The sequence below is a fragment of the Bipolaris oryzae genome, assembly GCF_000523455.1.
Source record: "Bipolaris oryzae ATCC 44560 unplaced genomic scaffold scaffold_10, whole genome shotgun sequence".
Classification (NCBI taxonomy): Eukaryota; Fungi; Ascomycota; class Dothideomycetes; order Pleosporales; family Pleosporaceae; genus Bipolaris; species Bipolaris oryzae.
The window spans coordinates 133,616-161,333 of NW_006911286.1; the positions used below are offsets into that span (position 1 = coordinate 133,616).

Consider the following 27,718-nt stretch of genomic DNA (forward strand, 5'->3'; position numbering starts at 1 on the left):
AGGAAGTGGGCGGAGGTGAGCTAGTCGCCGCACAATTGGAGTTGGCCTGTAAGCTACTGCCGAGATTTGGTAAGTTTAAAATATCCATGACGTTCGGAACGCTAGCTGCCTATGGCCGCCGCATTATCCCTGTCGGTCGCGACGTTGGCGATACTTACCGACGTGCCGCACATGCACATGCGTGTGAAGTCGGAACTTTCCTCCAGGCCAATACCTACCACAACCATACACACAATCACACTCCACCATGGTGCTTCTGACCATGACGCCCGGCATCGTCCGGGCAGTCGCAAAAGCTGGCGAGTTATCGCCCGACGACTACGCCAGCCTGCAACGCGCCGACGAACCCACGCTCGCACATGCCACACCAGGCAGCCCCATCTCACACAGCCAGCTGGTCGACCTTTCCAAACTGCTCAAGAAGCATCTTCCTCGTTCGAAGTCAGATGAACCTGTAGCTGGCGAAGAGGCCACAAAGGATGCCGAAGAACCCATTCCCAGAACCCTCGCATCTCTTCTCACCAACACCACACTGTACACGCCGCCCCCGCCCCCGAAGCCAGCAAAGACACCCGAGTACGAGGCTCTCATGGCCCGACTCCGCGCTGAACAAGAAGCCCTCTCCTACGAACGCATGCTCCATCCACCGCCTACCCGCGAAACCTTTTCCCAGCGCTTCCCCCACGCTCCAGAACCCTTCAGCATCGGGGCTCGACAGACAACGAGCGAAGAAGAAGACTTATCCTACGAGGAGGTGCATCGCCAAATAATTCTCATAATCAACATATTAATCTCGATTGTCTGCGTTGCCGTCTTCATATGGGTTGCTGCACGCCACTGGACCGTTGGTTCAAGGCTGGGACTGAGCATGGGAGGCTCCCTGGGCATAGCCGTAGCCGAGGTGGCAGTTTATAGCGGCTATGTAAGAAAGGTCAAGGAAGCAAAGAGGTTGGAGAAGAAGAAACCCGAAATAAAGGAGATTGTCAAGACATGGGTGTTGGGAGACGACGGCGAGGGAGCAGAAGCCACTGGCTGGAAGGAGAAAGACGGTGATGGGGTCAGGTTCAGAAAAGGCAAACATCGCTAGAGAAAGTCTGTTTTTATCATAGTAATCAACATCATTTTAGTTGGACAACTATCTTGTGACATCTCGGTAAAAGTGTATCTACACAGTATAGATGAGGTCTGTCCACACGCCATACGTGAGTCGGGGGCGCCCCACGTCATCGTACACAAGCGCCCGCCCCCCTGCGCCCGCTCATTGACTCCCGCGATACTCTTACTTTCACACGCGCATACTCAGCTCCCCGCCAGAGGCTCTCTTGATATGCCATGGCCGCCCCCTAGTGGCATCATGTCAGCACCGCGACCCCTTTTACTTTGCTTCTTCTCACACCCCGCAATGATAGCCATGACGCTCGTCGGCCTCGTCTGCCGCTAAAGCTGCTAGCCTATTGGACGCGCATCAGGTTCCCTCGCTTTGACCAACGCCATCTGCCCACTGCCTCACACCCATTACTCCTGCTGGGTTCACCTGCGCCGGTCAGGTGCATCAGGCTGCCCGATGCACAGGTTGAAGAACAAGCTGCTGGCCCCCCATCGTCGGGATCGACAACAAGACGACATGGACAAGCTACGAGAGCCCAAGCTGTCTCCCATCGCAACTGGGGGCTTCAAGTATTGGGCCGTGGCTTTGTGAGTCTCCACCTGCGCCGCTCCAAGCCAAGACTAACCGCTCCAGTATCGTCTGCAACTTCAATGTTGACATAGGGTAGGCAGGAGCCGAAGATCCAAATCTCGCGACATCATGTTGAAACTTGAGACAGTCCGGAAATCGAGATTCTCTACCCGCCTCACATCCCCTTTTCCACGGGCGACTTGAGCGCAATTTGTTTCAACAGGTACCCTTTCCTCGTCTAACTCACATCGGCCTCGTCTAAGGCGTCTGCAGCTTCCCAGAGCAACAAAACACAGAAACCGCAGAGGATCTTTGCTACGACTTTGCCATTACCAACAATTCGCCTGACATCCACATCGCCTCGCCCAACGCGCCCCATGGCAGCGCAATCACCCTGTATGCCTCGTGTATCTTCCGCCAAGAGTTTGACGATACCATGAAGAGGAGCTTCAACCAAAGAGCCCTGGTCTTGATTTCCCATCACAACTTTACCGCCTTGAACCACCGCATCTTACAAAAGATGACGGAATCAGGCCATCTCAGTGACCCGACCACTCTGGAAGCCGCATACCGGCAAATGAACAATTGGATGCCCCCAGCCCTTGGCCACCACGACCTACCTTTTCTGGGCAGTGTGTTGAGACTGGACATTGCACCACATCGCGCTTTTCCTCTGCAAGGCCTTCCAGGTCCCAACCCTCTGATATCCGACACTGCTCAATCCATCTATGCATATGAACCGATTGGGTCCTGGGACAGCATCATGCACTACATGCCGTGCATTACCGACTTATATGTGCTTTACGAGAAATTAATCCTGTGTGAAAGCGTCATCGTCATCGCAAAGTCTCCACAACTAGCGAGCGAGGCTGTGTCTTCGCTTCTTGACCTCATCTGCCCGGTCCCCTATGCCGGCGTGGTTCGGCCGTATATGACTATGCAGGCAAATTTCAAGAGTATTGGTATCGATGGTGGCACGCCAACGTCCTTCATCGCTGGTGTCACCAATCCTTTTCTACTGAAGCGCATCATCGCCGCTGTCGAGGCCAGTCACCAAGCCCGGCCGCACATATTATACCTGCAAAACTTTGATGGTCCTGTACCCATGCGTCGCCACCATTCACTACATCACAAGTCAAGCCGCAACGCACTTCTCGATCTCCCGGGCGGTGGTATCGAAGTCCACACTCCCCCAAAACGCTTTCTCAAATCAGATCCAACTGTAGTATCGCAAATCGACGCCCTACTGAAGCTTGGGGATCAAACTCAAGACCTCGGGCCCATCATACGCCGCCACTTTGCCGAGCTCACTGCTCAGTTCATCGCGCCTATCAATCGCTACCTCGCAACGTCGCACGTCGTAACACCAGGAGGCAACAGTAGGTATGCCAGCTTCCAGGTACGAGAATTTTTAAGCAGCGTCAACAAACACGGAACCAGCGTCAAATTTCGCGGATCAAATCCACTACAAAGGCATCGTGCAAGAGACGGCATGTACGAGACATTTTGCAACTCGCCAAACTTTTACTCGTGGCTCGAAATGAAGATATCACTGGAGAATGAAGCTTCGGCGGGAATGTTAAACGCGCCGGTGATGCATTCAGGTTAGTAAGGCTGGGGTTTTGTTGTATGGGCAGGATGGTTGATGCGCAAGTGCACGTGAGGAGGATTTAATATACCCTATGGCGAAAGGTGTTTAGGAGGATCAAGTACTGGACGGAACGTAATCATGGGTCATGTATACCGTATTTTTGGACCAGGTGGCTCTAGCCTGTAATCGCTTTAATAGGTCAGCAAGACCAACTCGCTCTACACATAGAGACTTTTTTCTTACTTTTGCGATTGCATTTGCAGCTATCTTCTACCGTTGCGGTGTTCTACCCCATTTGGCTTAGCGTACCCCCCGCATTTGGGGCGGCCATCTCAAAATTGTTTCTCGTAGTGGTCAAACCCCCCACAACAACGATCATACTAACGTCCAAATTTGTAAAACCTTACAAACAAAGTTGGGAAATATGGATATTACAACGATACAGGAGATTGAGCTGCCTGCGGCGTTTGACGCCCATGTGCACTTGCGCGATGGAGAAATGTCGCAGTTGGTTGCGCCTACTATTCGAAAAGGTGGTGTGAATACGGTTTATGTCATGGTACGTTTTTTTTTTGTTTCGATATGCCATGACGATGATTCCAAGTGGATTTTACCTCCCTTCTCATTCTTGTTTACTCCTCAGTTAATACGGTATCTTGTCTTTCTTTTCTCCTACTTCTTAGTCATCACAGTCTTTTTTCTAAATGGTCACGTGTATCGTCTTTTCTTACTTCAACTTTGTACAATTCACCAGTCTCCTGCTATACACTATGTTTAAAAAATGCTGTTCTTATTTTCTGATATTGACTTGTCGTATAGCCAAACCTTGTGCCACCCATTACTACAGTGAAGCAATGCCTCGAGTACCGCGACCGACTAAAGGCTATTGAGCCAAATGTCGAGTATCTCATGTCTCTCTACTTGCATGAAGACATCACACCCGAGGTCATTCGTGAAGCGAAAAAAGCCGGAATCACGGGAGTGAAGTCGTACCCTGCTGGTGTTACTACAGTAAGTCAAGTTGACATCAATATCCAGACACAAAAAAAAACACTCCCAACTAACCAAACCCCCCACCCCCAATAGAACTCCTCTTCAGGCGTCCTAGACTACGAAACCTTCTACCCCGTCTTCGCCGAAATGGAAAAACAAAACATGGTCCTCAACCTCCACGGCGAAGTCCCCTCAACCCCCTCTCACGCCCCGACCTCGCACGAAAACAAAAAGGACGCAATCACAATCCTCAACGCCGAACCCGCCTTCCTCCCCACCCTCGTCTCCCTGCACAAACACTTCCCCTCGCTCCGCATAATCCTCGAACACTGCAGCACCGCCGCCGCCCTCGGCACCGTCCTCTCCTGCGGCCCCACCGTTGCCGGCACAATAACCGCGCACCACCTCTCCCTCATCATCGACGACTGGGCCGGCGACCCGTTTTGCTTCTGCAAACCCGTCGCAAAGACCCCCGAGGATAGGGATGCCCTGCTTCGCGCTGTCGTCCAAAGCAAAGGGAGTTTTTTCCTAGGAACGGATTCGGCGCCGCATCCGCGCGTCAAGAAGAGGGGCGAGGATAAGGTGGCGGCCGGTGTGTTTACGCAGCCGCATGCCTTGGGGTATGTGCTTGATGCGCTTGAGAAAGGGGTGGAGAGGGGTGTCATCTCAAAGGATGAGGTGACGCGGGAGGGGTTGGAGGGGTTTTTTGGGGGGTGGGGGAGGTCGTTTTATCAGGTTGGGGATGAGAGGGGGGAGAGGGTTGTGTTGAGGAGGGGTGGCGAGAGGATTCTGGATGTGCTGAGTAATGAGGGGGGAAGTGTCGAGGTTGTGCCGTTTAGGAGGGGGGAGCAGACGTGGGGTGTGGAGTGGAAGTAAAGGTGGAGTCGACTTGCTTGGTATGGTGGTGTTGATGTTCTTTTCTTGGGGGGTGGGGGGATTTCAGTGTAGGTACAGTATAGGTATGAATTATGTGGAATGGTTTCTATATACATGTAGTGCAGTGTAAACTATATGGTAGATTGACTTCTCAATAAGATCCGTGAATAAACTCTCGCTCTACTGCCTTTTTTCCTTTCATCGTCGTCATCAATCAAATCCAGTCGCGACGCGTGGCTTCCACCCTCTTACTCCAGTTCTTCGGAGCAAACTCGACCGGTAGCCCTGAGTGACGTGTGTATCGTGCCTTTGTCGAACCTGTTGAGCCCGTCCAACCTATCGAGCTTTGTTCACTATCCCTGCCTGGGTCAATGGACGTTGCCCTATTTTCGAGATTGGCAGAAGCATCTTGCGCCTTGCTTGTTCGTGCCTGTTTTTTTGGCCGCTTGCTAGAGTCCAAGTCGTCTTCCCTCGTGCGTTTGACATGAGCTGGTTGCAGTGCAGACTTTGCTTTACAGTCCATCGGAGTTGTAGAAAGCCTGCTCACGCCACTGCTGAGTGTCTGTTCGAGATGCGAAAAGTCATCCTCATACTTGCGAGGGCTTCGGGGTAAGAAGTCATCTGTGCCTTCAATTGACGTAGGAGATGTTTCTGCAGTTCCGGTAGATGTGAACTCTAGGTCGTTGCTTTCGACAGCTCGAAGCAGTTCTAACCCGAGAGCAAACCCCACTGTGCGATCCACACCATTACCGGCAATTCTCCACTGATCTGTGATTGTTCCGATGATCGGCTCAACATCGTCAATTCCCTGTGCGCGACGAGCCTCCAGGAGACTGATGGATCTGCTTTCTTCCCAATGCATCACAGCGCCGTTTCTGGCATCTGAAATACATGCACTTGTTGTGATTGTGGGTACTAAGCCAGCTTTCTTGATTCTCTGGTAAGATTTGCCGATCTCTCTTTTCCTGCGTGAATTGGGCGGAACAAGCCCAAGCTCTTCCGCCTCTCTGTATCCACAACCTGGGGGTTCTTTTGGAATACAATCTAGTAGAGATCGATCTTGTCTAGTGGGTACATGGGGTATTCGGTGGTCTGGGTACGGTACACATGTTTGTGCGGTGCTATATCCAATATCGGGCAGCCCGGAACTAACAGTCTCTGCAGGGACATGATAAAAAGGCGTTGGGTAATACTGACGTCCGGCACAGAATTCCCCGTTGGGTAGCTGGCCTAGGCTTCTTCCACGAACTTCCTCGTCGGATCGACGGTGAGTGTGATATGGCTGCACGATGGGCTGACGACCAGGAGCTGCTATGGTGATCATTGCGCGTGAGCGTCTCTGTGGGCTGCCGTAGTTCCAGGAGTCCATAATAAATTGGTTCACTTGATATCCAAATGATACCAGGCAAGCCACCATCTGAGATAGTGCTGAGCGGCCTGCCCGTCCTGATGCAATGTTCAATACGTTCTCCAGTACGCCGTATAAAGGTCGGTAAAGATCTACAAAAGAGCAGAATGTACTAATGAGAGACGCGTTGAGCAATGAGTTCGGGCTCAGGGGGTTTTGCTGAAGTCCAGAGAATGCTGTGAGAACTATCAGCAAGGTGCCAAGCTAACCAATTAAGGAGTGAATCTACTATGTATACGTACCAACGCAAGGACATCCTGCAGCAATAAAGTCCACATCGCCAACTCTGGCAATGAAGCTCGTGTCCCCTTTAAGCGCTGAATTAAGAAAAGTGTTTACTGAGCCACAGTACAGACAAACTGTGGAAGATTTCTTAATGTTCGCTTGCTGCGTCCGGATAGCATGTTGACTAGAGTCGACAATAGTACGAAACTCTAAAGCCCCACCTTTTTCGAGACCCCTGTCTAGCAATCCACCGCCACTGAAGATGCTGGAGCCTCTAAGTTTGTTGTCTAATCCAATCTTTGTGCGTTGGCGCATGTTCCATGGAAGGCGCTGAAGATATAAGAGCCTCTTCTGTCCTTCGTTGTTAACACTCAATCCCATTGAGATGAACCATAGATCGCCAGCGCCTTGGCGGTTGTACGGAAAGGGTATTTCGTTAGCTGTGATATCTGATTTTGAGACAAATCGTATGAAGCAGTGACGCTGGATCCGATCAACCTTCGTCTCGGGATATTCATCCGTGAGTACAAGTTCGTTTGGAGCGATGTTCGATCGCTGCAGATTCGTTGCCAGCTCAGCGCAATCACGCCCGAGTCGCAACAGCTTCCGCACAGTTGCCGTCCCCTTCTTTTCGTCAATATGTTGGATGATGACTGGCTCTAGTAACTGGTGATCTTGCGATGGTGTTAGATAGACTGTGTCACCAGACGTGTACGTAGCGGTGACAGGTGCACGAATTTGTCTGTGACATAAGCAAGTTTTGTCACTGTCCTTCACACTCACGAATGAGCTCTTTTCTGTCATGTACTTTTGTCTGACGAAAAGGCGCTTCGCATTAGTAACCGGAGGGCACCATTCAAAGTCGTATTTGCCTTTGACTTCAGTGGATAGCAGCGCTCTTTCTGCGCAATTGCAATGGTCCGACAGAAAGACTTCGTTTTCCAAAGGATAGTAGGCTTTGGCAATATTTGTATCATGAGGCCAATACAGCCACATTACAAATAGTTGTTGAATGCCGTTGTCGAGAGTTTGTGTGCGCTGTACATATGCTAGCCAATTCCGTTTGGTGTGTTTCCATAGTTTGGAATCTTCTTCGTCTGGCACTACGGCTACCACATCTCCAACCGTTACCGGGGATGCTCCATATGGCTGACAGCTCTTGGACAACTCGTCATAGGAAAGCGACGCTGATGATGTTGTTGTCAAAAATCTAAGCCTTTTCTTCCTGTATTCTTGCTTATCAAGGACGTTCTTGGATGGAGCTTGCGATTGGATTTGTTTCCCAAAGTACATGTCTTTAAAACAAGCATAAACAGCTGGTGTCGCAACTGTCTGCCCAGGATCTGTCTTTCGAGGTATATTGGGCGTGACAGCTTTCGCCATGCACTCAACCCATAATGGCTGCCTAACAAACTGATCGGAATTTGGCCGATGAGAGGCCTCCTTGTAAAGGTACTCGATGTATGTCACAACAGCAACTCGGAAGTCGACTTGATTTCGAAAAGCCGCATGCCATTTTTCAAAATCGCGATTGTCACTAAATCGATCCTGCAGGAAGATGTGGAAGTTGGCACGAAAGCAGGCTAGCGAGCGCGAAGCGCCTTCCATGTAATGAAGAACGTACTTTCCAAGCTGAGCTATCCAGAGGAAGGCGTCCTGGAGACGCTGGTATTGTGGTGTAGGTTGAGTGAGCCGATACCAGATATCGTATTCCTTGTCATTCGCCGCCATTTCAGATTGAATATAGGACGTAACCTCTGGATTTTGTTTGTCTGTGTAGTCTTTGATAGAGCACTGCTGGAATGGTACACCCTGCACATAGTGCTCGACATTCCCTAGGCGCACTATGCCGTCGAAGCATAGTCTCTTATTTAGTGGAAGCCCGAGAAAGTGCAAGCTAGCTAGCTCGTATGCTCTTTTTTCGTAATCTGGAGAACGGTATATTTCGAAGTCATGCAATTCAACGACTAGGCGTTGCTTTCCGCGTTTGTTCCTATCGTATGCAGTTCGTATGCTTTGTTTCCATTCGACCTTGTCAGAGTCAGTAAGATGAACATTCCGTAGTGGGTCTTGTTACCTTGATGTCATGGATAGCGTCTAGTTCTGGCGTTGCAGGTATTGGTGGCGACCAGTCAGCAGCTTGGGATTGAGCGAAATCGCTCGAGGTGGACATGCTAGCTTCCAGTCTTTTTATGCGACAACTTATTGACTAAGTACTGCCGAGTGCGCGAGGTACACGCAAAACAAAGCGTCGCGTGCGTTCTAAAGTAGAGCGAAAGAACGATTCTGCGGTGACCGCTCTGAAGTATCTGGAAACAAAGGTGGTAAACAAGCTAGCGTCTCACTAAACGAGGGTGAAGGTGAGAGAGATGGAGAAGGCAAAAGTAAAAGTGAGAGTAGGGCCGAGGGTGGAGACGAAAGCGAAGGTGAAAGTGAAGTTGATAGAGCAAGCGACGCCAGTAGTAAACCAACAGCAAGCAATGTGCCAACCGGACAAAACATCAATAAACAAAGACGTTTGCAAAAGGTTTTCCCTAGAGCTGGGTGCAGCTACACGGCTGGTTGCAAGATGGGTTGGGTAGTAAGAAGTTATGGAAAAAAGAAAATGTTTGCTTAGAGAGGTAGTTGCCAGAAGACGGGAGGTGCATTCGCCACTCAGTTGGGAAGGTAAAAGAGAAGGAACCATGATTGTGAGTCTTGCAGCGTCTGGTTTGTCCTTCACCAGCGAGAAAGTGAAATTTGTGTGTAGTGATAGAGTGGTAAGGTTGCTGTATGCTAGGACACGCATGTGATGAGCGTGCAGTACCAATTATGTAGCCGCAGGATAAGTCAGCACACCTTTACTATAACAAAACTTACAAGCATACGCAAAGGACAAGAAGAAGTGAGAGAAACATGTACAGATTTAAGATCTATCATACACCGAAACAAACATGTATATGTATGTGAGGTATCTAGGTAACGTCATGTATGCCCCATGCTCAATCCATGTCCGGGTCAGGGAAACGAAAAAACCCTATGTGGTGCCATTAATCTCGCAAGAAAACACCCGCTCAACGCCTGTTAATTTTTGTTCGCCTTACATGCTGCAAGCGCGCGTAATCATCAAATGCTCATTCAGTTGTCATGCGGGGCATAGTCCCAGATGTGGCTCGAATCGTACGACTCCGTCTCTTCCTTTCTAGCTTTAGGGTCGTCGCCCCTCTTCCTCGCGGCGTCTCTCAGCTCGTCAAGTTCGCGATCCATAACCAAAAGCTGGGCCCTGAGCTCGCCAAACCTCTTCTTCTCATCTTCAGTGAGGGGCGAGTCTTTGCCGTCCTTCTCTGCCTCTTTTTCCTTCTTCTGGTAGCCATCGTATTCGGTAAACTTTTCGTTGCGCGCATCTTGTTTCTTGAAGTATTCGTTGAATTTAGCTAGGCCGCCAAAGCAGTAGCCGTAGCCGTCGCAGTAGCACGTGTTCATGGCTGGGCAGTGTACTTCGTGGCCGGTGAAGATGTAGTGCCAGATGTACTCGAAGATGCGACCGGAAAACTGATCGTCCATGCCGGTAGTCAGGAGCCATTTGCGGTAGTGGATGAAGCGTTCAATGGGCACTTCTTGGATGCGCTGGCGCGAGACGGCGAATTGGGCGCAGCAGATTCCCGAGATGGAGGGCGGGATGGGCGCGCCGGGGTGGATCTCTTCCCAGACCTCCTTTCGCCAATAGATTTCCTCGGGTTTATGGAAGAAGTCAAAGTCGCCGCCAGGACGGTCCATGTGTATCCAGTCGGGACAGCCGGGTTCGTGGTGGCAGCGCACGTTCATGTAGCCCATGCGGGCGACGCGGTCGTGGTTGAGGCGCTTGATCATTTGGGCAGCGTCGAGGCCGAGGAGCATGTTGTTGTGCCATGCGTGGCGGTGGGCGTGCATAAAGATTACGGTGTCGGGAAGGTCGTCGTAATGGTCGATGATGTAGGAGAGGTACACCTGGAGCGCGTGGGTCAGCCTGCATGTACGCGCAACAGCAGCACATGGGTAGGGGAAAAAAAAAGAGGAATCATACCATGGCCTCGCGGCCCTTGTTCTTGGGGATCTTGTGCTCGGCATCGGGATTGTCGACTTCATAGACTACGAGGGGCGCATCGGGAATCTCGGTCTCCATCCAGCTAATGTCCTCCTTCTGTGTCTTGGGGACGACAATCTTGTACGTGTAGTTGCTTCCCGGGGGCTTGGGCACAGGGTCTGCGAAGCGCAGGGGCAGGCCAAAGTCGAGAGGGTCGCCGCGCAGCGAGGGACGGTTGGCGGGTGGTGAGGTTTGGGGCTTCCATGTTGCCAATGACGGGCCTGCGCCAGGGACAGCATGCAGGTACCACCACACCAAGGTGAGGGCGAGAAAGACAAAGACAAAGGGAATGATCCTAGGCGGGCCGCTGAGCATGATGGCGGAGATGGCGGAGAGGGATGGGGCAGGTGGATTCACGGCATTGGAGAGTGGACGGGCGTGGGCAGACAGATGAATGCATGCAAAACACGGGCGGAGACAGACGCCGTCGTCAGCGTGGCCGGGGGGGGGGGGAAGGGGTGGTGGTGGTGGAGCAGGCCGTCGTATACGTATCGTGTTTGGCGTCGTCACTGGCCCGCACGCCCGCTCGCCTGTGTCTGTCTGTCCACCGTTAGGGCCCAGGCAGAGGCAGACGCGCACGCTTGTCCCCCGCTATCCCCTTAGCATCCGGCCTGGCGCAACACCTTGGCAGGGCCACCATGCATGTCATGTTTCCAGCTGGGTCGTCCATGTGTGGATACGTAATCATACAGCAGTCGGTGGGCTGTTTGCGAGTCGTCGTCTGCGGATATTGCCTTTTTTTCCCCCGCTGGTGTATGGCGAACTGGATATAGTAGGCGGATAAAGTAGGTCCATAGTACCCTGTTTAGTTGATAGGTACTGTGTATATGTACCATTGTCGCAAGAGTCGGTACTACCATGTAAACCTCCGTCAACAAGTAGTTCGTTGAGGACTCACAGAATTGGTCCAAATGACATGGAAGAACGCGTTGCGGTAGGTAACGGTTAGTGCGTAGCTAAAACATAGCCCGTGTCACGGATGCTTACTCAAAATTAATTTTGTCCTCTTCACGCCACAAACCTTTCGTTGAGTCTCGTCGTGCACAAGGCAAGAAAAGGACCGACAAATAGCCTTCTGTAATCTCTGCCAGAGTTTCCGAGAGTACCAAACAACTCAATGACTTTCCATGACTCTCGACATACACAAAAAAAACTTCTATAATTAACCTCTCTATCGCCGTTATGCTACTTACCCTCCAGTAGCTTATGAATTATCGCCGCCCCCGAAGAGAGTCGTATTGCATTGTTGCGCTGCCAAAGCTTGGAGCACATGGCGTACCAGCTGAAGCGATGGTAGCGTATCACGTGACCGGGTGTGCACATACTCTGCATTTGTACTTGTTCTTGTAGCCTGCGGTCGGAACGGTTCCGAGGCAGCGACCGATAAGATAAGACAGCCGCATCGCTTTGGGTAACAACCGCCTGCCGTACCAAATGCTGTCGCGCCCGTCACTCCAAGATACATTGTCAAGACATTGAGCCGTCAAGTTCCTGCTCAACAAGAGCCGCTGTCTCTTTCCGAGGACAAAAGGCACGCTGGACTTACCAAATCACATCCAGCACTGTGCAGCATACCACACTCTGTTTCTGCGTGCGCGTTTCGTCAGCCAAGTTATGCTACACGTTGCATCTTCTTAACATCGAGAGTTGACCTTTCGACACAAACACCAAACCCTGCCTTGTCCCGTCACACACTACGACAAAGTGCTGTAGCGATTGGACAAAGCCCGGCACTATGAGAGCTTCGGCCTCTGTCCTGGGTGCAAAGGCGCTATTTGTGCTGACTGCATTCCGCCACATGGGCACTTTGGCCAGTCCCAGTATCAACGTCGCCTTGCGGGCCGCCTTCAATCCTGCACCATATCTCGTTGAGCTACTGTAAGTAGCTCCCGAAATAGTACTCCATACACAGCCTGACAACCTGCAGAGAAACTGCAGCTGAGGAGAACGCGACTGCATACTACCCCATTCTTGACCGAGTTGCCGAGGGCTACTTTGACGACAAGACCACCGACCAGGAGCTGTATACAGCATTTGTCGACCTGCTGTATGCCGATGGTCACATCACTCAGCCAGAAGCCCTTGCCTCCTTCGAGTTTGCGCTTTCAGTTCGGTCGGCCGCGCCACGCATCGAAGCACACTACCAGTTCTACAATACTTCAGTAGAGCCTTCTTTGTCGGCAAAGCAAACAGAAGCATGTGATCTATGGGTCTCATTTCACGGCAAACAGTATTGCTCGGTGCATCTGGATGAGCCCTTTGGGGATATTGCAAGTGAACGGTCCGTACCACGTTACTCTTGGGAAGACGAGGCACTGACGGCTGGACAGTACATACCAACTACCCTTTGACCGCATACTTGGCAACAGCTCAGCTTTACCCGCCATTCTCTACGCCGACATCACTGCCCCAAGATTCAAAAAATGGCACAAGACACTGAGCACCACCGCCAAGCAAGGAAAGACATCGTACCGCATCAGACACAAGCCATCTCCCAAGGCGCCCACATCGCCACTAGTAGTCAATGGATATGGTGTTGCCCTTCAGTTGAAGCGGACCGACTACATTGTCATTGACGACAGGCAGGCGACCGAGAGCGACAAGAACGCCGCACAGAAAACAATGGAAACTGGCTTGAACGACGAAGAAGATGTTGCCGATCTCAAGCCTCTTTCCAAAGACGAAGTATCCGATCTCGGACTCAAGACTGCTAGCTTTGTGCTTCAGAGCGAGGATTCCATGAACACCCTTCTGAAGCTCGTTCAGGACTTTCCCAAATACTCGTCCATCATCGCTGCCCACAACGCTTCTGATGAATTTCTTCAAGGCCTCGAGAAGAACCACGACCAATGGTTGATGGGCGGCGTCGATTTCATCAAAGTCAACGGCCTGAACATTCCCACTCGTGACGTCAACCCATATTCGTTACTGGCCCACCTGCGGCGCGAGCGGAAACTTATGAACGGCTTCCGCAGCCAGGGTCTCTCAGTTTCTGAAGTCGTATCTCTCTTGTCGCATTCAGCCATCGCAAAAAACAACGCTGGCGACTCCCCACAGCGCTATGACTTCAGGGATACAGCCGAAGGTGGCAACGTCATTATCTGGCTCAATGACATTGAGAAGGATCCAGCGTATGAGGACTGGCCCACCAGCCTCCAAGCTGTAAGTGCCAGCTGAAATTATTCATGCTCTTGAATTGACCAATTTTCTAGTTATTGCAAAGGACATTCCCTGGACAGCTGCCATCCTGCCGCCGAGACATTCATAATGCCATTGTGTTCGTTGACTTGACATCCACCCAGGATGTGACGACCCTCCTTGACAGCACCTTCAATTTGATCAGACGTGGCATTCCATTGCGTTGGGGTGTCGTTCCTCAGTCTGGGTCTTCTGACGCTATCGAGCAGGCCAAGATAATCTATCATCTGTTGGATGCTTATGGGGTCTCTGCCGTAGAAGTATATCTGCAAGCAGTAAGGGTCATCTCCCTTCCATAAATGTCTAACACTAACATATGGCGCAGTCCCTGGACGGAAAGAAGCTTGCACAGCCTGATCAGGCCATCTTTGATGCGACAGTTAAAACCTCGACCTTGATCGATGAGCGTACTGCCCTTTCATTTCAAGATGTCCTTGCTTCAGAGGAGCTGGACCAACGGATTGCAAACTCCAAGCAGTACGTGAGTCGTTTGGCTGGGGACGGCCCGCAATCACCGATTATAATAAACGGTGTTGCTATTCCTGGCAATGAGGAGTGGCTCTCTAGTCTCAGCAAGCGAATCACCTTCGATCTTCGCGAAATCCAAAAGGCTATATTTGAAGGCAACTTCAATGAAGATAGCTGGGTGCCACAGCATTTCCTTGCGCAAGCGGCCAGTAGGCGCAATCCTTATATTATTCCAGAGGATGAGAAGAACATCACGCTGATCGACATGGCTGAGTTTGAAAACACCCACAGCCATGTATACAACAAGATGCCACGAGTTCGCGCCTCCGAGTCTTCCAGCAAAAGCGACTGGGTACATATCACCCTCACCGCTGATTTTGACTCTGAAAATGGCTTGAGTCTTCTCAAGTCTTTGGCAGATTTCCGCGAGGCTAATCCGAATGCTGAGATTGTCTTGATACACAATCCTGTCGCTAAGGCGGAAAAGTCGGGCGTGTCGCAAGACATCCTTGAGTCTTTTTCCAAAACGGGAGACAAGTTTACAGCAGACACCTTGCTGGAGCTCTTGGCTCGCGAGCCCAGTTCCGTCTCCTTCCCTGAAGAGTCGCGACTCTTCTGGAAGGCGGCCGACCCAATATACGAAGCTCTTGGTCTAAAGCCAGGCCAAAATAGCATTATTGTCAATGGACGTCATCTTGGCCCTATTCCAGAAGAGATCGAGTTTACCAAAGATGATCTGGAAGGACTAGTGTCCTACGAGATGAGCAAACGTGCTGAGCCCTTGAGTAAGGCATTGGACGATCTTGGGCTTTTGAACAAGATTGAGTCGCCTTTCAATATCGCCAAGATACAATCACTGGCCGCTTTGTCAACTATATCGGATGTGCCAGAGGGTATGTTTGAACAGATTTCGACAATCAGGAGAAATGACGATGAAAAGTGGAATACTGAACACACCGCCATCGTCAAAGGTGACAAAGACAAGGCCGTGTTTCATATTGTGGCCGCGATCGATCCAGCTACTGAGGTCGCCCAGAAATGGGTTCCCATTTTGAAGACTCTAGGCGACATGGAGGGCGTTCATCTCACACTGTATCTGAATCCCAAAAACAATCTTCAAGAGCTCCCCATCAAACGCTTCTACAGATATGTTCTTGAAGCCCGACCCCATTTCAATCCGGATGGATCTGTTGGTAGCTTGAAAGCAAGCTTCTCCGGTATTCCCAAGGAGGCACTATTGAATCTTGGTATGGATGTGCCTCCTTCATGGCTAGTCGCTCCAGAAGAATCCATCTATGATCTTGACAATATCAAGCTCAGCACTATCCCAGCTGGTTCCAATGTTGACGCCATCTATGGACTGGAAAGCATTCTCATTGAAGGTCACTCTCGCGATACCACCAATGGTGGACAGCCACCTCGTGGAGCTGAGGTTGTCTTAGCTACCGAGAAAGACCCACACTTTGCTGACACCATCATCATGGCCAATCTTGGCTACCTCCAATTCAAAGCCAACCCTGGATTCTACAATATTCAGCTGAAGAGTGGTCGGTCCCAACAAGTCTTCAACCTCGATAGCGCTGGTCCAATCAGCTGGGCCCCCCAGCCTGGCGACGAGACTACCGAGATTGCCCTCATGAGCTTCCAAGGGGCTACCATCTTTCCGCGGCTGTCTCGCAAGCCTGGTCAGGAAACTGCTGATGTGCTTGCTCCAGAGGAGTCTCTTGCTTCCGAACTGGTTGGCAAAGGCGCACAGAAAGTCAACCAGTTCCTTGGTAAGATTGGTCTCAACTTTGACTCTGAGAAGGTCCTGCAAAAGGGCGCCGATCTGCTATCAGGAAAGGCAGTGAAGAAGGGCACGCAAGCGGATATCAACATCTTCTCAGTCGCCTCAGGCCACTTGTATGAGCGCATGCTGAACATCATGATGCTCTCCGTCATGAAGCACACAAAGCACACAGTCAAGTTTTGGTTCATCGAGCAATTCCTTTCGCCAAGCTTCAAGTCTTTTCTTCCACACATGGCCGCTGAGTACGGCTTTGAATACGAAATGGTCACGTACAAATGGCCACATTGGCTACGCCAACAGTCGGAGAAACAACGCGAGATTTGGGGCTACAAGATTCTCTTCCTGGATGTCCTGTTCCCTCTGGACCTCGAAAAGGTCATCTTTGTGGATGCGGACCAGATCGTCAGAACAGACATGTACGAGCTTGTGCAGCACGATCTCGAGGGTGCACCCTACGGCTTCACTCCCATGGGCGATTCCCGCACTGAAATGGAAGGCTTCCGCTTCTGGAAGACGGGCTACTGGGCCAACTTCCTCCGCGGCCGCCCCTACCACATCTCCGCCCTCTACGTCGTCGACCTCGTCCGCTTCCGCCAACTCGCCGCCGGCGACCGTCTCCGCCAACAATACCACGCCCTATCCGCCGACCCCAACTCGCTCTCCAACCTCGACCAGGACCTCCCCAACAACATGCAATTCAACCTCCCCATCCACAGCTTACCCCAAGAATGGCTTTGGTGCGAAACTTGGTGCAGCGACGAGGACCTCGCTAAAGCGAAAACCATTGATCTTTGTAATAATCCTCAGACGAAAGAACCGAAGCTTGACCGTGCGAGACGGCAGATTCCCGAGTGGAATGTGTATGATGAAGAGATTGCGGCGTTGGCGAAGAGGGTGAAGGGGGAGCGGGAAATTGCTGCGGGTTTGGTGGATGTGCAGGAGTTGGAGCAGGTGAGGGAGAAGAAGGAGAAGGATGCTGAGAGGGTTGTGGAGCATAGTGAGTTGTAGTAGACGCAACCATGTATGTTTGTGTTTTGAGGAGCTTTTTTTGGTAGATTATGCAAGAAGATGTGGATATGAGATTTGTTTTAGAAGAGGATATAGGTTTGAAATTTTCAAGAGTGTGAAGACCATTTTTTTACGAACCATTCATGTTACATATCAATGGTGGATTCGGTTGATCTCAGGTCTACTGTTTGTGAACCTATTTTTTTTCTCTTCCCATCTATTTCTAAATCTTCTAACCTTTGTTTTGTTTTGTTTTGTGGGGAAGGGGAGGGGGTCAACAGCATCATCACAAGCCTACAGTTTTACCCCCCTTCCCCCCAAGAAAAAAAAGTTATCATTACGCTTCTGTCTCTTCCCTTGTTTTTACCACCTCCATAACCTTGCTAGAAGCCTCACAAGTCTGGTATCACTCGGTGTGCGTGCGTGTGTGCATGTGTGCGTGTGTATAGAAATGGTAAAGCATTATTCACCCGATTTTTCTCAACCGAGAAAAAGGTAGTAAGTAGCTTATCTATCTGGATTCAAATTTTTTTTTCCTCACACCCATCGTGCGTTAGTACGTATTTAATGGATAGATAGTAAAGTCTGGGTCCGGTTCCGTGGAAAAGGAACCCTTTGTATTAAATTACAGGACGTCTCGATCTTTCCCCCCACGTCCAGTGTGTTAGCTAGGGTGTTGGGTCATGTCAGTATAAACTTTGTTTTGGGGGAGGTGTTTGAAATGTGGTTCTGTAGGGTTTCTTCCGCAATGTCTTTGCACTGCTTGTAATGTTGTAGGTGGTGGAAGGTGCGTGGTGGAGGTGCGAGGGTGCTTTGTGGTTGTGGCGTTGGGCGTGATGGTGGTGCAGGATTGAATGGGGTAGTGCTGTGCTTTTGGATTGGGTATGTGAGGGGTTTTGGGGTGAGGGAGGTAGTGTTGTAGGGTTTTCGGAAGTGGGATTGGGGGAGGTTTTATTCAGGGGGCTTATGTAGAATGATTAGGAAGTCTAAGAGTGTCTATGTACAATTAGAGAGCGGCGAATGCGAATGCGAATGCGGGTTGGAATGTGATATCATTTGCGGTGACTTGCGTAATTGGGGTCTTTGAGATGTTTTTTTTAGCAGATGATTTACGTCATGTGGTTTTCTCCATTCTCTGAAAAATGTCACGTAGAAAAGCTTTGTTGCTGTAACAAAGAAATTACGATTAGATTTACTTGTTGCCATATCAGGTTTCTACTGATGATACGGATGCTCCGCCATGACTCTAAAAGAGTACAATTCAGGTAACTAAGGCTATCAGGACCGGTGATAGACAACTATATGAACTTAACGCTTATAAGTTGGCTTAGGTAAGTGTCACAGCGTCTGTAACGGCCAACTCTTCTTTTTAAACGCGTGTAGATCAGATTTTGGTACTTCGCTACATACGTATTGCTTCACGTAGTAACTTCAAGTTCCTAATTCCTAGTAATAGTAGATACAGCCCTTTTTATTTCTGGATATACTTTAGGCTAGACATCCAGCGCCTAAAAGACAGAAATTCCACTTTCTATCGCTATTCAAAAAATTACAAACCTTTCAAACTCTCTGAAGCTGTCCCTAAACTCTTCCTGTTTCGTATAGTCTTTCCACTTAAGCCTCGCCATACCCACTCGCTGAAAAACCGGTTCTTCCTCTGCGAATTTTGCCAGTAGCACGAACCAGACATCGTCATCTGGATCAAAGATTTCTTCATCAGAATTCCATATACCGTCAGTCTTGTTTGTGTTAGACCTAGTGGTTGCTAGATGCAGACAGAATAACAATTGGCCTTCATGAATCGACCAGTTCTGGTCTAAGGACCAGTCATAGTCAGGAAAGAGAGCCAGATTGTTGACATTCAGACCCATGCAGCGGATGTTGAGCTGTTGTTTGCAATTTGCACTGCTCTGATCTTCGGGCATGTGGCAACTGATCAAAGTAGCAGAGCCTTGTAGTTTTAATTCCCCATATATAACTTCCCCGGTGGCGTCTCTACCAGTGGGAATGATCCTGGTTTCGTCGATCTCAACTGCCGGATAAAAATTGCTGAACTCGTCGTAGATGACGGTGCTCTTGACGGAGGCCCACGACCATGACGGTGCACGCCACGGCGAAGGCCGGGTTTGTATAGTGTTTTTGTAGTCACCTGGGAAAAACCCTTTTGTCGGCTGTACGTACCACAAGAGATGGAAGATCATGAATTTCCCATCCCAAAACCCTGCCAGGTACCTTGCCTCGGGTTCTGGTTTATGTTTCTTTGCAATACCTGAGAGTGCAGGTAAAACATCGTTCTCTTTCGTGAGACTCAGGCTCGAGTAGGCCGCTGCTATCCGATTCCACAAGAAAGGGTTACCCTCCATCAGCAAAAGCGACTTGCGTGGAGTGCGCGAATTCCAGCTGATGCCTTCGTCAACGTTGCCACACTCGCATTCTTCCATCTCCATACACTCCCATACTAGCTCTTGAGGGCCAAAGTGCACCATTCGTCGGGACAAGATTCGCTCTTGGAAGACCCATCCCCGCTTCAGCAGAGGAAAAGAGTCAATGGAGTTGAAATGAGTGACTTTTTGTCGTACATGCATGACAAATTGCTTTCTGTCCATCATGAACAAGAAGTCTTGGAGCTTGTATCGAGAAGATACGGAAAACAACCCGTCGTCCGGGCCTTTGGTCTTCGATGCAACGATCGTCAAGTAAGAATTACCATAAATCTCATGCATGCGTAAACCTTCATCACGCCAATCCCTGGGATCATTTTGTATTATACAAAGGCTGTCAATCCAGAGGTGTCGTTTGCCAAGGTCGCGAGTGATTCTGACTGCATCCCTGAAGGTAGCTGGCAGATCGTTAAAACGGATGTTGTGCATTCGTTCGCTGATATTCTCTATCGTAGTCTTAAACATCTCGTCGCTTCCCCAGCAGTGACTTAAGCAGATATAATCAGTAACGCCATGTTGTGTTTCAATCAGTTGAATATCCTGGTCTTCAGTAACGCTGCTGTCGTTCACTCTGCCAACATCAAGTACCCTCCTCGGCAAGGGTGTTCCTTCTCTGCGTCCACAATGATTATGCGTTGAGTCACACAATGCTAGCTTATCTTTGAGCCACTGTAATGCTTGACTGCAACCTGTATCGCCAATGATATCTTTAATTTGTGGCACAGTGGCATCGACCGCTAGAGCCGGTTCAGTCGCAAAAGGGCCCTCGTCTAGAACGTCATAAACGTCAATCCGTCCTGAAGCTCGATCAGGAGTCATCCAGGCGATCTGCATCCATTTCCCGTGATGGTAAATTCCAAGACCTGAGGCGTCGTCTATCGATGGTCCATATGTATCAAATATCTCAAGAACAAGTCGACAGAACTGGCATCCGCTTTGTGTCCACGACCGAAAATTCCGTATGCATGCCCAACGCACCATTGCATAGCCCCATAGACACGTTGCGCAGAGCTTGATTCGTTGTGGCACGGCATTCCCACCATCGAATGGAAGACAAAGGAATTCCTCACACGTTCCGAAAGTAAGCGGTGAAAAGTCGACATCCGCAAGGCGTAAGCCAGTCATCTTGTAAATCGGTTGATAGACCGTTTAGGCGAAGCCAACGCTAGCCGTTGTTGCGCGCTTGTACTGTATCAGTGATTTATCGTCTATATTTCGGGATTCGTCTAAATTACCGAGTAGTTGGGAAACGCGAAGTCAGAGGGGTGTGTAAACGAGTGCTGGTTGCAGTTGTTCACTGGTATCTTTGTCCTTGCTTGATTGGAGTCAGTCTTCTCGTTGCCCGCAAGGACGCGGGTTTGTTTTCGCGATGAGTTCTCAAGCTTTTGTGTCTCGAAGAATGGAAGGATGGAAAGCACATCGCGATCGAGATTAGGAGGCGTGCTAAGAGCTGAATAATATCCCCGCGAGTCACCTGCCCAATAGTAGCATGGCCGTGACATATCGGTGTGGCGATTGGAGAAAGGGATAGAAAATGCCATGGATTCTGACAATCCGAGTGGGCAAGGAAGTGGTTTGACGAGACTGAATGTAGCGGCGAAGTTTTAATGGATATATGGCCGTACACTTACTCTAAGTGCTATCGATTCAGTGAAGTTGAAATCTACAGGAGAGCCTTATTGCCAAAGGCATCAAAAATCATCATACGCGCGCTATTGACGCTAACACGAAGTAAGAAACTCCTTTGGCATGAAGACCATGCACTTGGGACAAATCAAGCTACCGAACATGGAACCAATTCTGATCACAGCTGTAGAATCCTTTACTTCACAGGTTAGCTACATGCGGGAGTGAGCTTACTGCTACCGAAACCCCAAATGATAGAAGAGGAGAACTGTGTAGCGATATCTAATAAGCCATGTAGACACGTCAGCAAAGCTTGGCTACATTAGTCTACACCAGCAAGTTTACAGTTCTGCTGGCAGCGCTGCAGGAGCATCTACAAAGGTACTCGAAGAAGCGCCTATAGCCGGGAAAGATTGACCAACCAACCAACCATTCGTTTTCCCCTCCATTCTCGCCCCCAAAATTACCCGCCGCTTCGATCAAGCTCGGCCAATGACAGAGGCTGGTTTTCAGCCTCATTGAGAGCAGATTGACACTTTAAACAGTGCGGAATGCCTTTGCTCAGCCTGCTTCGCCATGTTCGCATCCCTTTCTACAGCCTTCACTTTGTTCGATCATGGGAACACGGTTTTGACGTGAGCAAGCACGCGTTTGAGACCCCTATTTCCTCTCCCAAAACGCTTAGAGATGGCCTCTCCGCAATGTCTAGAGGACTACACTGTAGGGTGGATCTGCGCCCTCCCAGCCGAGCTGGCAGCCGCGCAAGAACTGCTCGATGAGGAGCACGAGACGCCTACATACGATGCCCGCGACACAAACATCTACACCTGCGGAAAGTTTGGCCACCATAACGTCGTGATCGCTTGCCTGCCCAAAGGCCAGATAGGCACCAACCCTGCTGCAGCAGTCGCCATGCAGATGAAGTCGACTTTCACCTCAACCCGCTTCTGTCTAATGGTCGGTATCGGAGGCGGTGTTCCCACCGAGGACACTGATGTGAGACTTGGTGATGTCGTAGTCAGCACCCCATACATGACGCATGGTGGAGTTGTGCAGTATGACTCCGGTAAGGCTACCCCGACTGGGTTTCAGCGAGTAGGCTCGCTCAACTCGCCGCCTACGATACTCCTTAACGCCGTAACGAAAGTGGAGACAAATCATATGAGAGAGAGAGGCTTGTGGCGGAGATATATTTCTAAGCTTGCCAACCTGCCTAGATTTAGGCGCGAAGCTGCTGGCTCAGACGATCTCTTCGAAGCGGAGTACAACCATGAGGGAGGTACTACATGTAAAGATTGTAATAAAGATCGTTTATTAGCTCGAGAACCAAGCCAGCGGGAAGTGGTAGTTCATCACGGAACAATCGCATCTGGTAACCAGGTTATAAAGACAGCTGCCGAGAGAGACAGACTTAGCTCAGAGCTTGGTGGGGTGCTTTGTTTTGAGATGGAGGCTGCAGGCCTCATGAATAGCTTCCCTTGTCTAGTGATTCGAGGTGTCTGCGATTACGCTGACTCACATAAGAATAAGCAATGGCAGATGTATGCAGCAGGGACGGCAGCAGCGTACGCAAAGGAAGTGCTATCCATGATTCCGTTGGACCAGGTGCAGACACAGAGGAAGATTGTCGACGTTCTCTCTGGTGAGTCTACAGGTTTTTGGTAATTGTCGTACAGGTCAATACTGATACTTACAAACATGCTAGACTTCCAAGAGACTGTTGCAAAGCACCAGCTTATTGCAGAAGAGCATCTGAACATTGCGCGGAAGCGATTAAAGATGCAACACACAGTACGCGAACAGGAGCTCTCGGATCGTCAAAAAGAGTATCTCCAGTTATTTCGTCTTACCACGGGCACTCAGGATATCACATACGAGTGGTACAAGAATCGCGTAGAAGACCGAGTAGAAGGCACGTGCAATTGGTTTCTTGGAAACCCCCACTTTCAGAAATGGCTCAAACACGTCGCGGGGCCGCTGCTAGTCTCCGCAGACCCTGGGTGTGGTAAGTCGGTCCTAGCAAAGTATTTAGTAGACCATGTCTTACGGGATTCGGCGACTGTCTGCTACTTCTTCTTCAAAGACCAGGACCACAATACTGTCCGCCAAGCGCTCTGCGCTCTGCTACACCAACTCTTCTACCAGAAGCCAGCTTTACTTAAGCATGCTATAAAACAGTACAATTCAGATGGAAAGGGTCTCGTAAACTCAACAAAGTCACTCTGGACAGTTCTAAAAAACGCGGTGCAAGACAGTGAAACAGGACCGATCATCATAATTCTGGATGCCTTGGATGAGTGTGCCGAGTCAGAGTTCGAGGATCTAATGCGCAACATCGAGGGCCAGTCTCGCACGAGTCATGGAACATTAAGATATCTCATGACGAGCCGGCCATACGAGCAGATTGTAGGGAAATTCAAAGGCCTGATTGAGTCTTTTCCGTACATCCACATACCCGGAGAAGAGGAATCTGAAACCATCAGTCATGAAGTCAACCGTGTTATCGAGTACCGGGTTGGACGGTTAGCAAGTGACCAACGACTTTCAGACGATATTAAAGCTGATCTACTGGATGTATTGCTTCAGATCGAACACCGCACCTACCTCTGGGTATATCTGGTGTTTGACTATTTGGAGTATGAGGGGTTCAAGAAGACTAAGAATGGTGTTCAGTCAGCTATCAAATCGTTACCAAAAACTGTCAGCCAGGTTTACGAGAAGATTTTAAGCAAATCTAAAGACCAGCCAATGGTCCGCAAGGTCTTAACCATCCTGTTGGCCGCAGGGCGAGCACTTACAGTCTTAGAGCTGAATATCGCCACAGAGATACAAGTGACTACACAGTCATTGCAAGAGCTCGGCCTTGAACGAGAAGGAGATTTCAAGTCTCGTCTGAGATCGTGGTGTGGGCTGTTCGTCTCAGTATATCAAGGGAAGGTTTATTTTCTCCATCAGACCGCCCGCGAATTTCTTATGGCGGAGGCATCACCATCTGCGACCGTGCCTCAAAATTTGCGATGGGAACATTCAATTGCAATGCATCACGCGCACAAGACTCTCGCAGAGCAGTGTCTACATTACATCAGCATCTTTGACCAAGATACAAGATCCGAGACAAGCACTCTAGGCCAAGATGGTCAATATCATGGCACCTACAGTTTCTTTGAATACTCTAGTATGTTCTGGCCGACACACTTCCGAGAAGCCAAATTAAACAGAAGCAAAGATACCGCTTTGGTGCAGCTCGGATTGAAACTTTCTAATCCAGAATCTTTGCGTTACTCAAAATGGTTTAACATATATTATGACGGATATTCTATCTTCCCTCTCTATCTTTCACCCCATTTGACTATTGCGTCATTTTTCGGGCTCGATGAAGCCGCACAAGTGCTGCTCGACAAGGGCGCCGACGTGAACGAACTGGCTGGATATTACGGCAGCGCGCTGCAGATAGCTTCATCAAGAGGCTACGAACAGGTAGTTCAGATACTCCTTAATGCAGACGCCAACGTTAACGCCCAGGATGAATCGGGCACCCCGTTGCAGCTAGCTACAATGAATGGCCACCTGCAGGTAGTTCAGATACTCCTCAATGCAGGCGCCAACGCCAATGACTGCGTTGATTCCCAAAGTCGATTATACAGCCACGCGCTACATCTAGCTGCATTAAGAAACGATGATAAGGTAGTCAAGATGCTACTCAGCGCGGGCGCTCTTTTCTCAGAGGGGTTTAGACGAGACTACCCACAATACACAACATAAATATCATATACAAAATGGGTAACCCGGACAGTTTGACCGGCGGTGCTGAAAGGGGGTGTAATTTGAGCTCTGCATTACTCTATCTATTGTTCAAGCTGTACCCCTTTTTATAATTGCTAGTTGAACTGATAGGGCTATCTGTTTTATATATGGTACAAGGCACAGCTACGCGCGCGCTGTTTGCCTCTGGCGGATCATGCGGAGAGATGATTTCCTGGCTTGCTTTCTATCTTGCTTTCTACCTCGTCATTTGGCTATTTGTCGAAATGGGGTTTCGGTTGATTCCTTTGGCTGGTTTTTTATTTTGTCTAGTCTTCTCTTCTCGCTGGTTTCTGGCTAGGTTTTGGTACTGTATCTGTTTCTTGCTTAATTCCAAGACTGTTTTTTTCTCCTTTACCTCGAAACCCTACTACATGGGGGCTAAAACCTGTGGTAGCTTATTCTGCGGGTCAGTTTTGAGCTAGTGTTTGAGCTGGTTGGGCTGATATTCATCACGAAACTGGATGCTGGCTGAATGTGGGGGTTCCCAACATCTTCACACGGCTACGCGATGAGCGAAGAGATTCTTGGAAGCTAAGTAGATTGTACTTCCTCGTGCACGAAACCTCTCTAGAGCGTAATCGCAATATGCAGCCAAAGCTGTAACAATCCTATTATATCCAGATCAATCTGCAAATTTGCCTTCTCATACTTCTTTTTGTACAAAAAATATTCAGATAATAGTACACGAGGAGATAACATTAGCTGGATCCTCTTGAAGGCACGAGTCCCAATTATCACCATGCCCATGATTAGGCCATTGCGGGAGATGACATCCATTGGATTTCCATGTGCCTCCTAAATGAACGCAGCAGTCTGTCAGGGTCTTTTGGTTCTTGACTTGTCCGGAACATAAGAATTCTGCCCAAAGTAGGTTGTAAAGTTAGCTTCATACAGTCATATGAAATGAGAGACGGAGGGCTATACAAGAGTGAAGCCACTGAAGGCCAAGGTACTGAGAAGGATTGTTGACTTCATGATGCAGTTGGTTTATCGAGTCGCAAGGAGAGGTAGTAGACAGATGCAAGTGATGTTTCCCGTTGATAATGATGTTTCCCGTTAATAGTGAAGCAACGCAAAGGAGGACATCGATTTATATATGTTAGTGTAGTCTTCAAGTTCATTAAAATCCCGGTATCTTTGCGTATGCATTTCCTTACGTGAGATTGTTTGCAAGTCTAGGCAATTCAAAATGCATATTGGAGTATGTCACTTCGGAAGGAACATAAAGGGGGTCCCGGTCGAAGTCCCAAATGCTGGATTGGTATATTTTCTATATCGAAAACGTCTGTCCTCAATCGTACTGTTCCATAGCTCTTCTCAACCTCTACAGCCGTGGTTTTACTACAATCTCAATTAACTCTCGGATGGTCATTTATCTAGCGTTGAGGATTTTTGTGTTCTTACGAGGATATTTTACACTTATCTATTAACCTTGTGGCTGAATCCTGCAGTAAGCAGTAGGGCGGGATAGAAGAATAAAATTTGAACGAGCTGGCGAAGTACTACTTTTTTGCCCGTATCTTCGTCATGAACTCTCAAGATTCGTATTTTTTAGTCCGTATCGTCGCTATGAACCCTTGGGATTCAAATTTGAGTCCGTCTCATCGCTGTGGACTCTTGAGGTTTTACTCTTATCAGTGAAACGCTTACGAGTATAGACCGAGTTGTTCCAATACAATTGCAAAGCTCCTTTGTCAGACCTGGTTGAGATCTGTATCGCACCTTTGTCTGTTTCTTCGGACATAGCAGACTGCAGTAGGTCTGCTGTAGACCCGGTTCTTCCATCAAGAATTGAAACGATTAGGTTGAAAGAATCAATACTAGATTTACGTTTTCGGACCAAGTTGACATCATGGTACGACTCCTACCGGCAATGGTACAACACGACCTGAAAACAATAGTGCCAAACGTCTGCGTCTCCATGAAAGCAGCACAGCTTCATGTCCTAATCGATAAACGATCATGCTTACAGCGAGACGTGGAATGGATGTGAGATAGAGCAGGCAAACCAAATGCCGAGTCGCAGACAAGCAGAAGAGCCTCATTTCTACTACGAAACGATAGCACCTGGTAACGAGATGATCCAGATGGACCAAGTTCGAGACCACATCATCCAAAAGTTATGTGTGACATGCTCCGAAGTGTAAGCGGACTGGATCGATAGCCAGATTCGCCTGTCTCGTCGTCCGTGGATATATCCCAACTGTACAGACTCGCACAGGAATAACCGACAGCAGTCGTACGCTCCCTGCAGCCACAGCAGTAGCATTCACCACAAACGTCACCCCATCATCACACGACGCTTCTTTCAGTACTCGCTTCCACCTCAACAGCATCTAACCTGACACGCACGACACCTCGTCGTCCCATCCTCAACAACCTTGCAATCAGTCTAGAAAAAACAACTCGCGTCAGCCATGTGTCCTCCCACAAAAAACAACACAGAAAGGATAGTGCTCCACTTACACAATTCCCCCGTCGACAGTTCAAGCTCTGCTTCGCACATGGATC

General features: G+C 49.4%; 10 protein-coding genes across 10 annotated transcripts; 6 read left to right on the forward strand and 4 right to left on the reverse strand.

The window, feature by feature from the left end:
- Positions 1-247: 247 nt before the first annotated feature.
- COCMIDRAFT_1444 (uncharacterized protein) lies at positions 248-1,087 on the forward strand (the record flags this gene model as incomplete). The annotated part of the gene is made up of 1 exon (XM_007685416.1): positions 248-1,087. The coding sequence occupies one exon, from the start codon at positions 248-250 to the stop codon at positions 1,085-1,087; it is 840 nt and encodes a 279-aa protein (XP_007683606.1).
- Positions 1,088-1,624: 537 nt separating this feature from the next.
- Positions 1,625-3,287, forward strand: COCMIDRAFT_32831 (uncharacterized protein; the record flags this gene model as incomplete). Its single annotated transcript, XM_007685458.1, has 4 exons — positions 1,625-1,695; positions 1,742-1,771; positions 1,827-1,901; positions 1,952-3,287. The coding sequence occupies 4 exons, from the start codon at positions 1,625-1,627 to the stop codon at positions 3,285-3,287; spliced, it is 1,512 nt and encodes a 503-aa protein (XP_007683648.1).
- Positions 3,288-3,693: 406 nt separating this feature from the next.
- COCMIDRAFT_83505 (uncharacterized protein) lies at positions 3,694-5,138 on the forward strand (the record flags this gene model as incomplete). The annotated part of the gene is made up of 3 exons (XM_007685490.1): positions 3,694-3,828; positions 4,089-4,280; positions 4,356-5,138. The coding sequence occupies 3 exons, from the start codon at positions 3,694-3,696 to the stop codon at positions 5,136-5,138; spliced, it is 1,110 nt and encodes a 369-aa protein (XP_007683680.1).
- Positions 5,139-5,352: 214 nt separating this feature from the next.
- On the reverse strand, positions 5,353-8,944 carry COCMIDRAFT_83504 (uncharacterized protein; the record flags this gene model as incomplete). The annotated part of the gene is made up of 4 exons (XM_007685491.1): positions 5,353-5,677; positions 5,813-6,722; positions 6,789-8,802; positions 8,849-8,944. 4 exons carry the CDS (start codon positions 8,942-8,944, stop codon positions 5,353-5,355), a joined length of 3,345 nt encoding a protein of 1,114 aa, XP_007683681.1.
- A 944-nt stretch (positions 8,945-9,888) lies between these two features.
- On the reverse strand, positions 9,889-11,188 carry COCMIDRAFT_83651 (uncharacterized protein; the record flags this gene model as incomplete). Its single annotated transcript, XM_007685492.1, has 2 exons — positions 9,889-10,737; positions 10,814-11,188. The coding sequence occupies 2 exons, from the start codon at positions 11,186-11,188 to the stop codon at positions 9,889-9,891; spliced, it is 1,224 nt and encodes a 407-aa protein (XP_007683682.1).
- A 1,420-nt stretch (positions 11,189-12,608) lies between these two features.
- On the forward strand, positions 12,609-17,336 carry COCMIDRAFT_1448 (glycosyltransferase family 24 protein; the record flags this gene model as incomplete). The annotated part of the gene is made up of 5 exons (XM_007685417.1): positions 12,609-12,751; positions 12,801-13,154; positions 13,204-14,035; positions 14,086-14,346; positions 14,397-17,336. The coding sequence occupies 5 exons, from the start codon at positions 12,609-12,611 to the stop codon at positions 17,334-17,336; spliced, it is 4,530 nt and encodes a 1,509-aa protein (XP_007683607.1).
- Positions 17,337-19,516: 2,180 nt separating this feature from the next.
- On the reverse strand, positions 19,517-20,287 carry COCMIDRAFT_57272 (uncharacterized protein; the record flags this gene model as incomplete). Its single annotated transcript, XM_007685493.1, has 1 exon — positions 19,517-20,287. A coding segment is annotated over one exon (771 nt), but the record flags the coding sequence as incomplete, so codon positions are not given.
- Positions 20,288-20,926: 639 nt separating this feature from the next.
- Positions 20,927-21,279, reverse strand: COCMIDRAFT_1450 (uncharacterized protein; the record flags this gene model as incomplete). Its single annotated transcript, XM_007685418.1, has 2 exons — positions 20,927-20,959; positions 21,013-21,279. 2 exons carry the CDS (start codon positions 21,277-21,279, stop codon positions 20,927-20,929), a joined length of 300 nt encoding a protein of 99 aa, XP_007683608.1.
- Positions 21,280-22,090: 811 nt separating this feature from the next.
- Positions 22,091-24,547, forward strand: COCMIDRAFT_58711 (uncharacterized protein; the record flags this gene model as incomplete). The annotated part of the gene is made up of 3 exons (XM_007685494.1): positions 22,091-23,045; positions 23,109-24,163; positions 24,248-24,547. Coding segments are annotated over 3 exons (2,310 nt in total), but the record flags the coding sequence as incomplete, so codon positions are not given.
- Positions 24,548-24,958: 411 nt separating this feature from the next.
- Positions 24,959-25,165, forward strand: COCMIDRAFT_83479 (uncharacterized protein; the record flags this gene model as incomplete). Its single annotated transcript, XM_007685495.1, has 1 exon — positions 24,959-25,165. The coding sequence occupies one exon, from the start codon at positions 24,959-24,961 to the stop codon at positions 25,163-25,165; it is 207 nt and encodes a 68-aa protein (XP_007683685.1).
- Between the last annotated feature and the right edge of the window lie 2,553 nt (positions 25,166-27,718).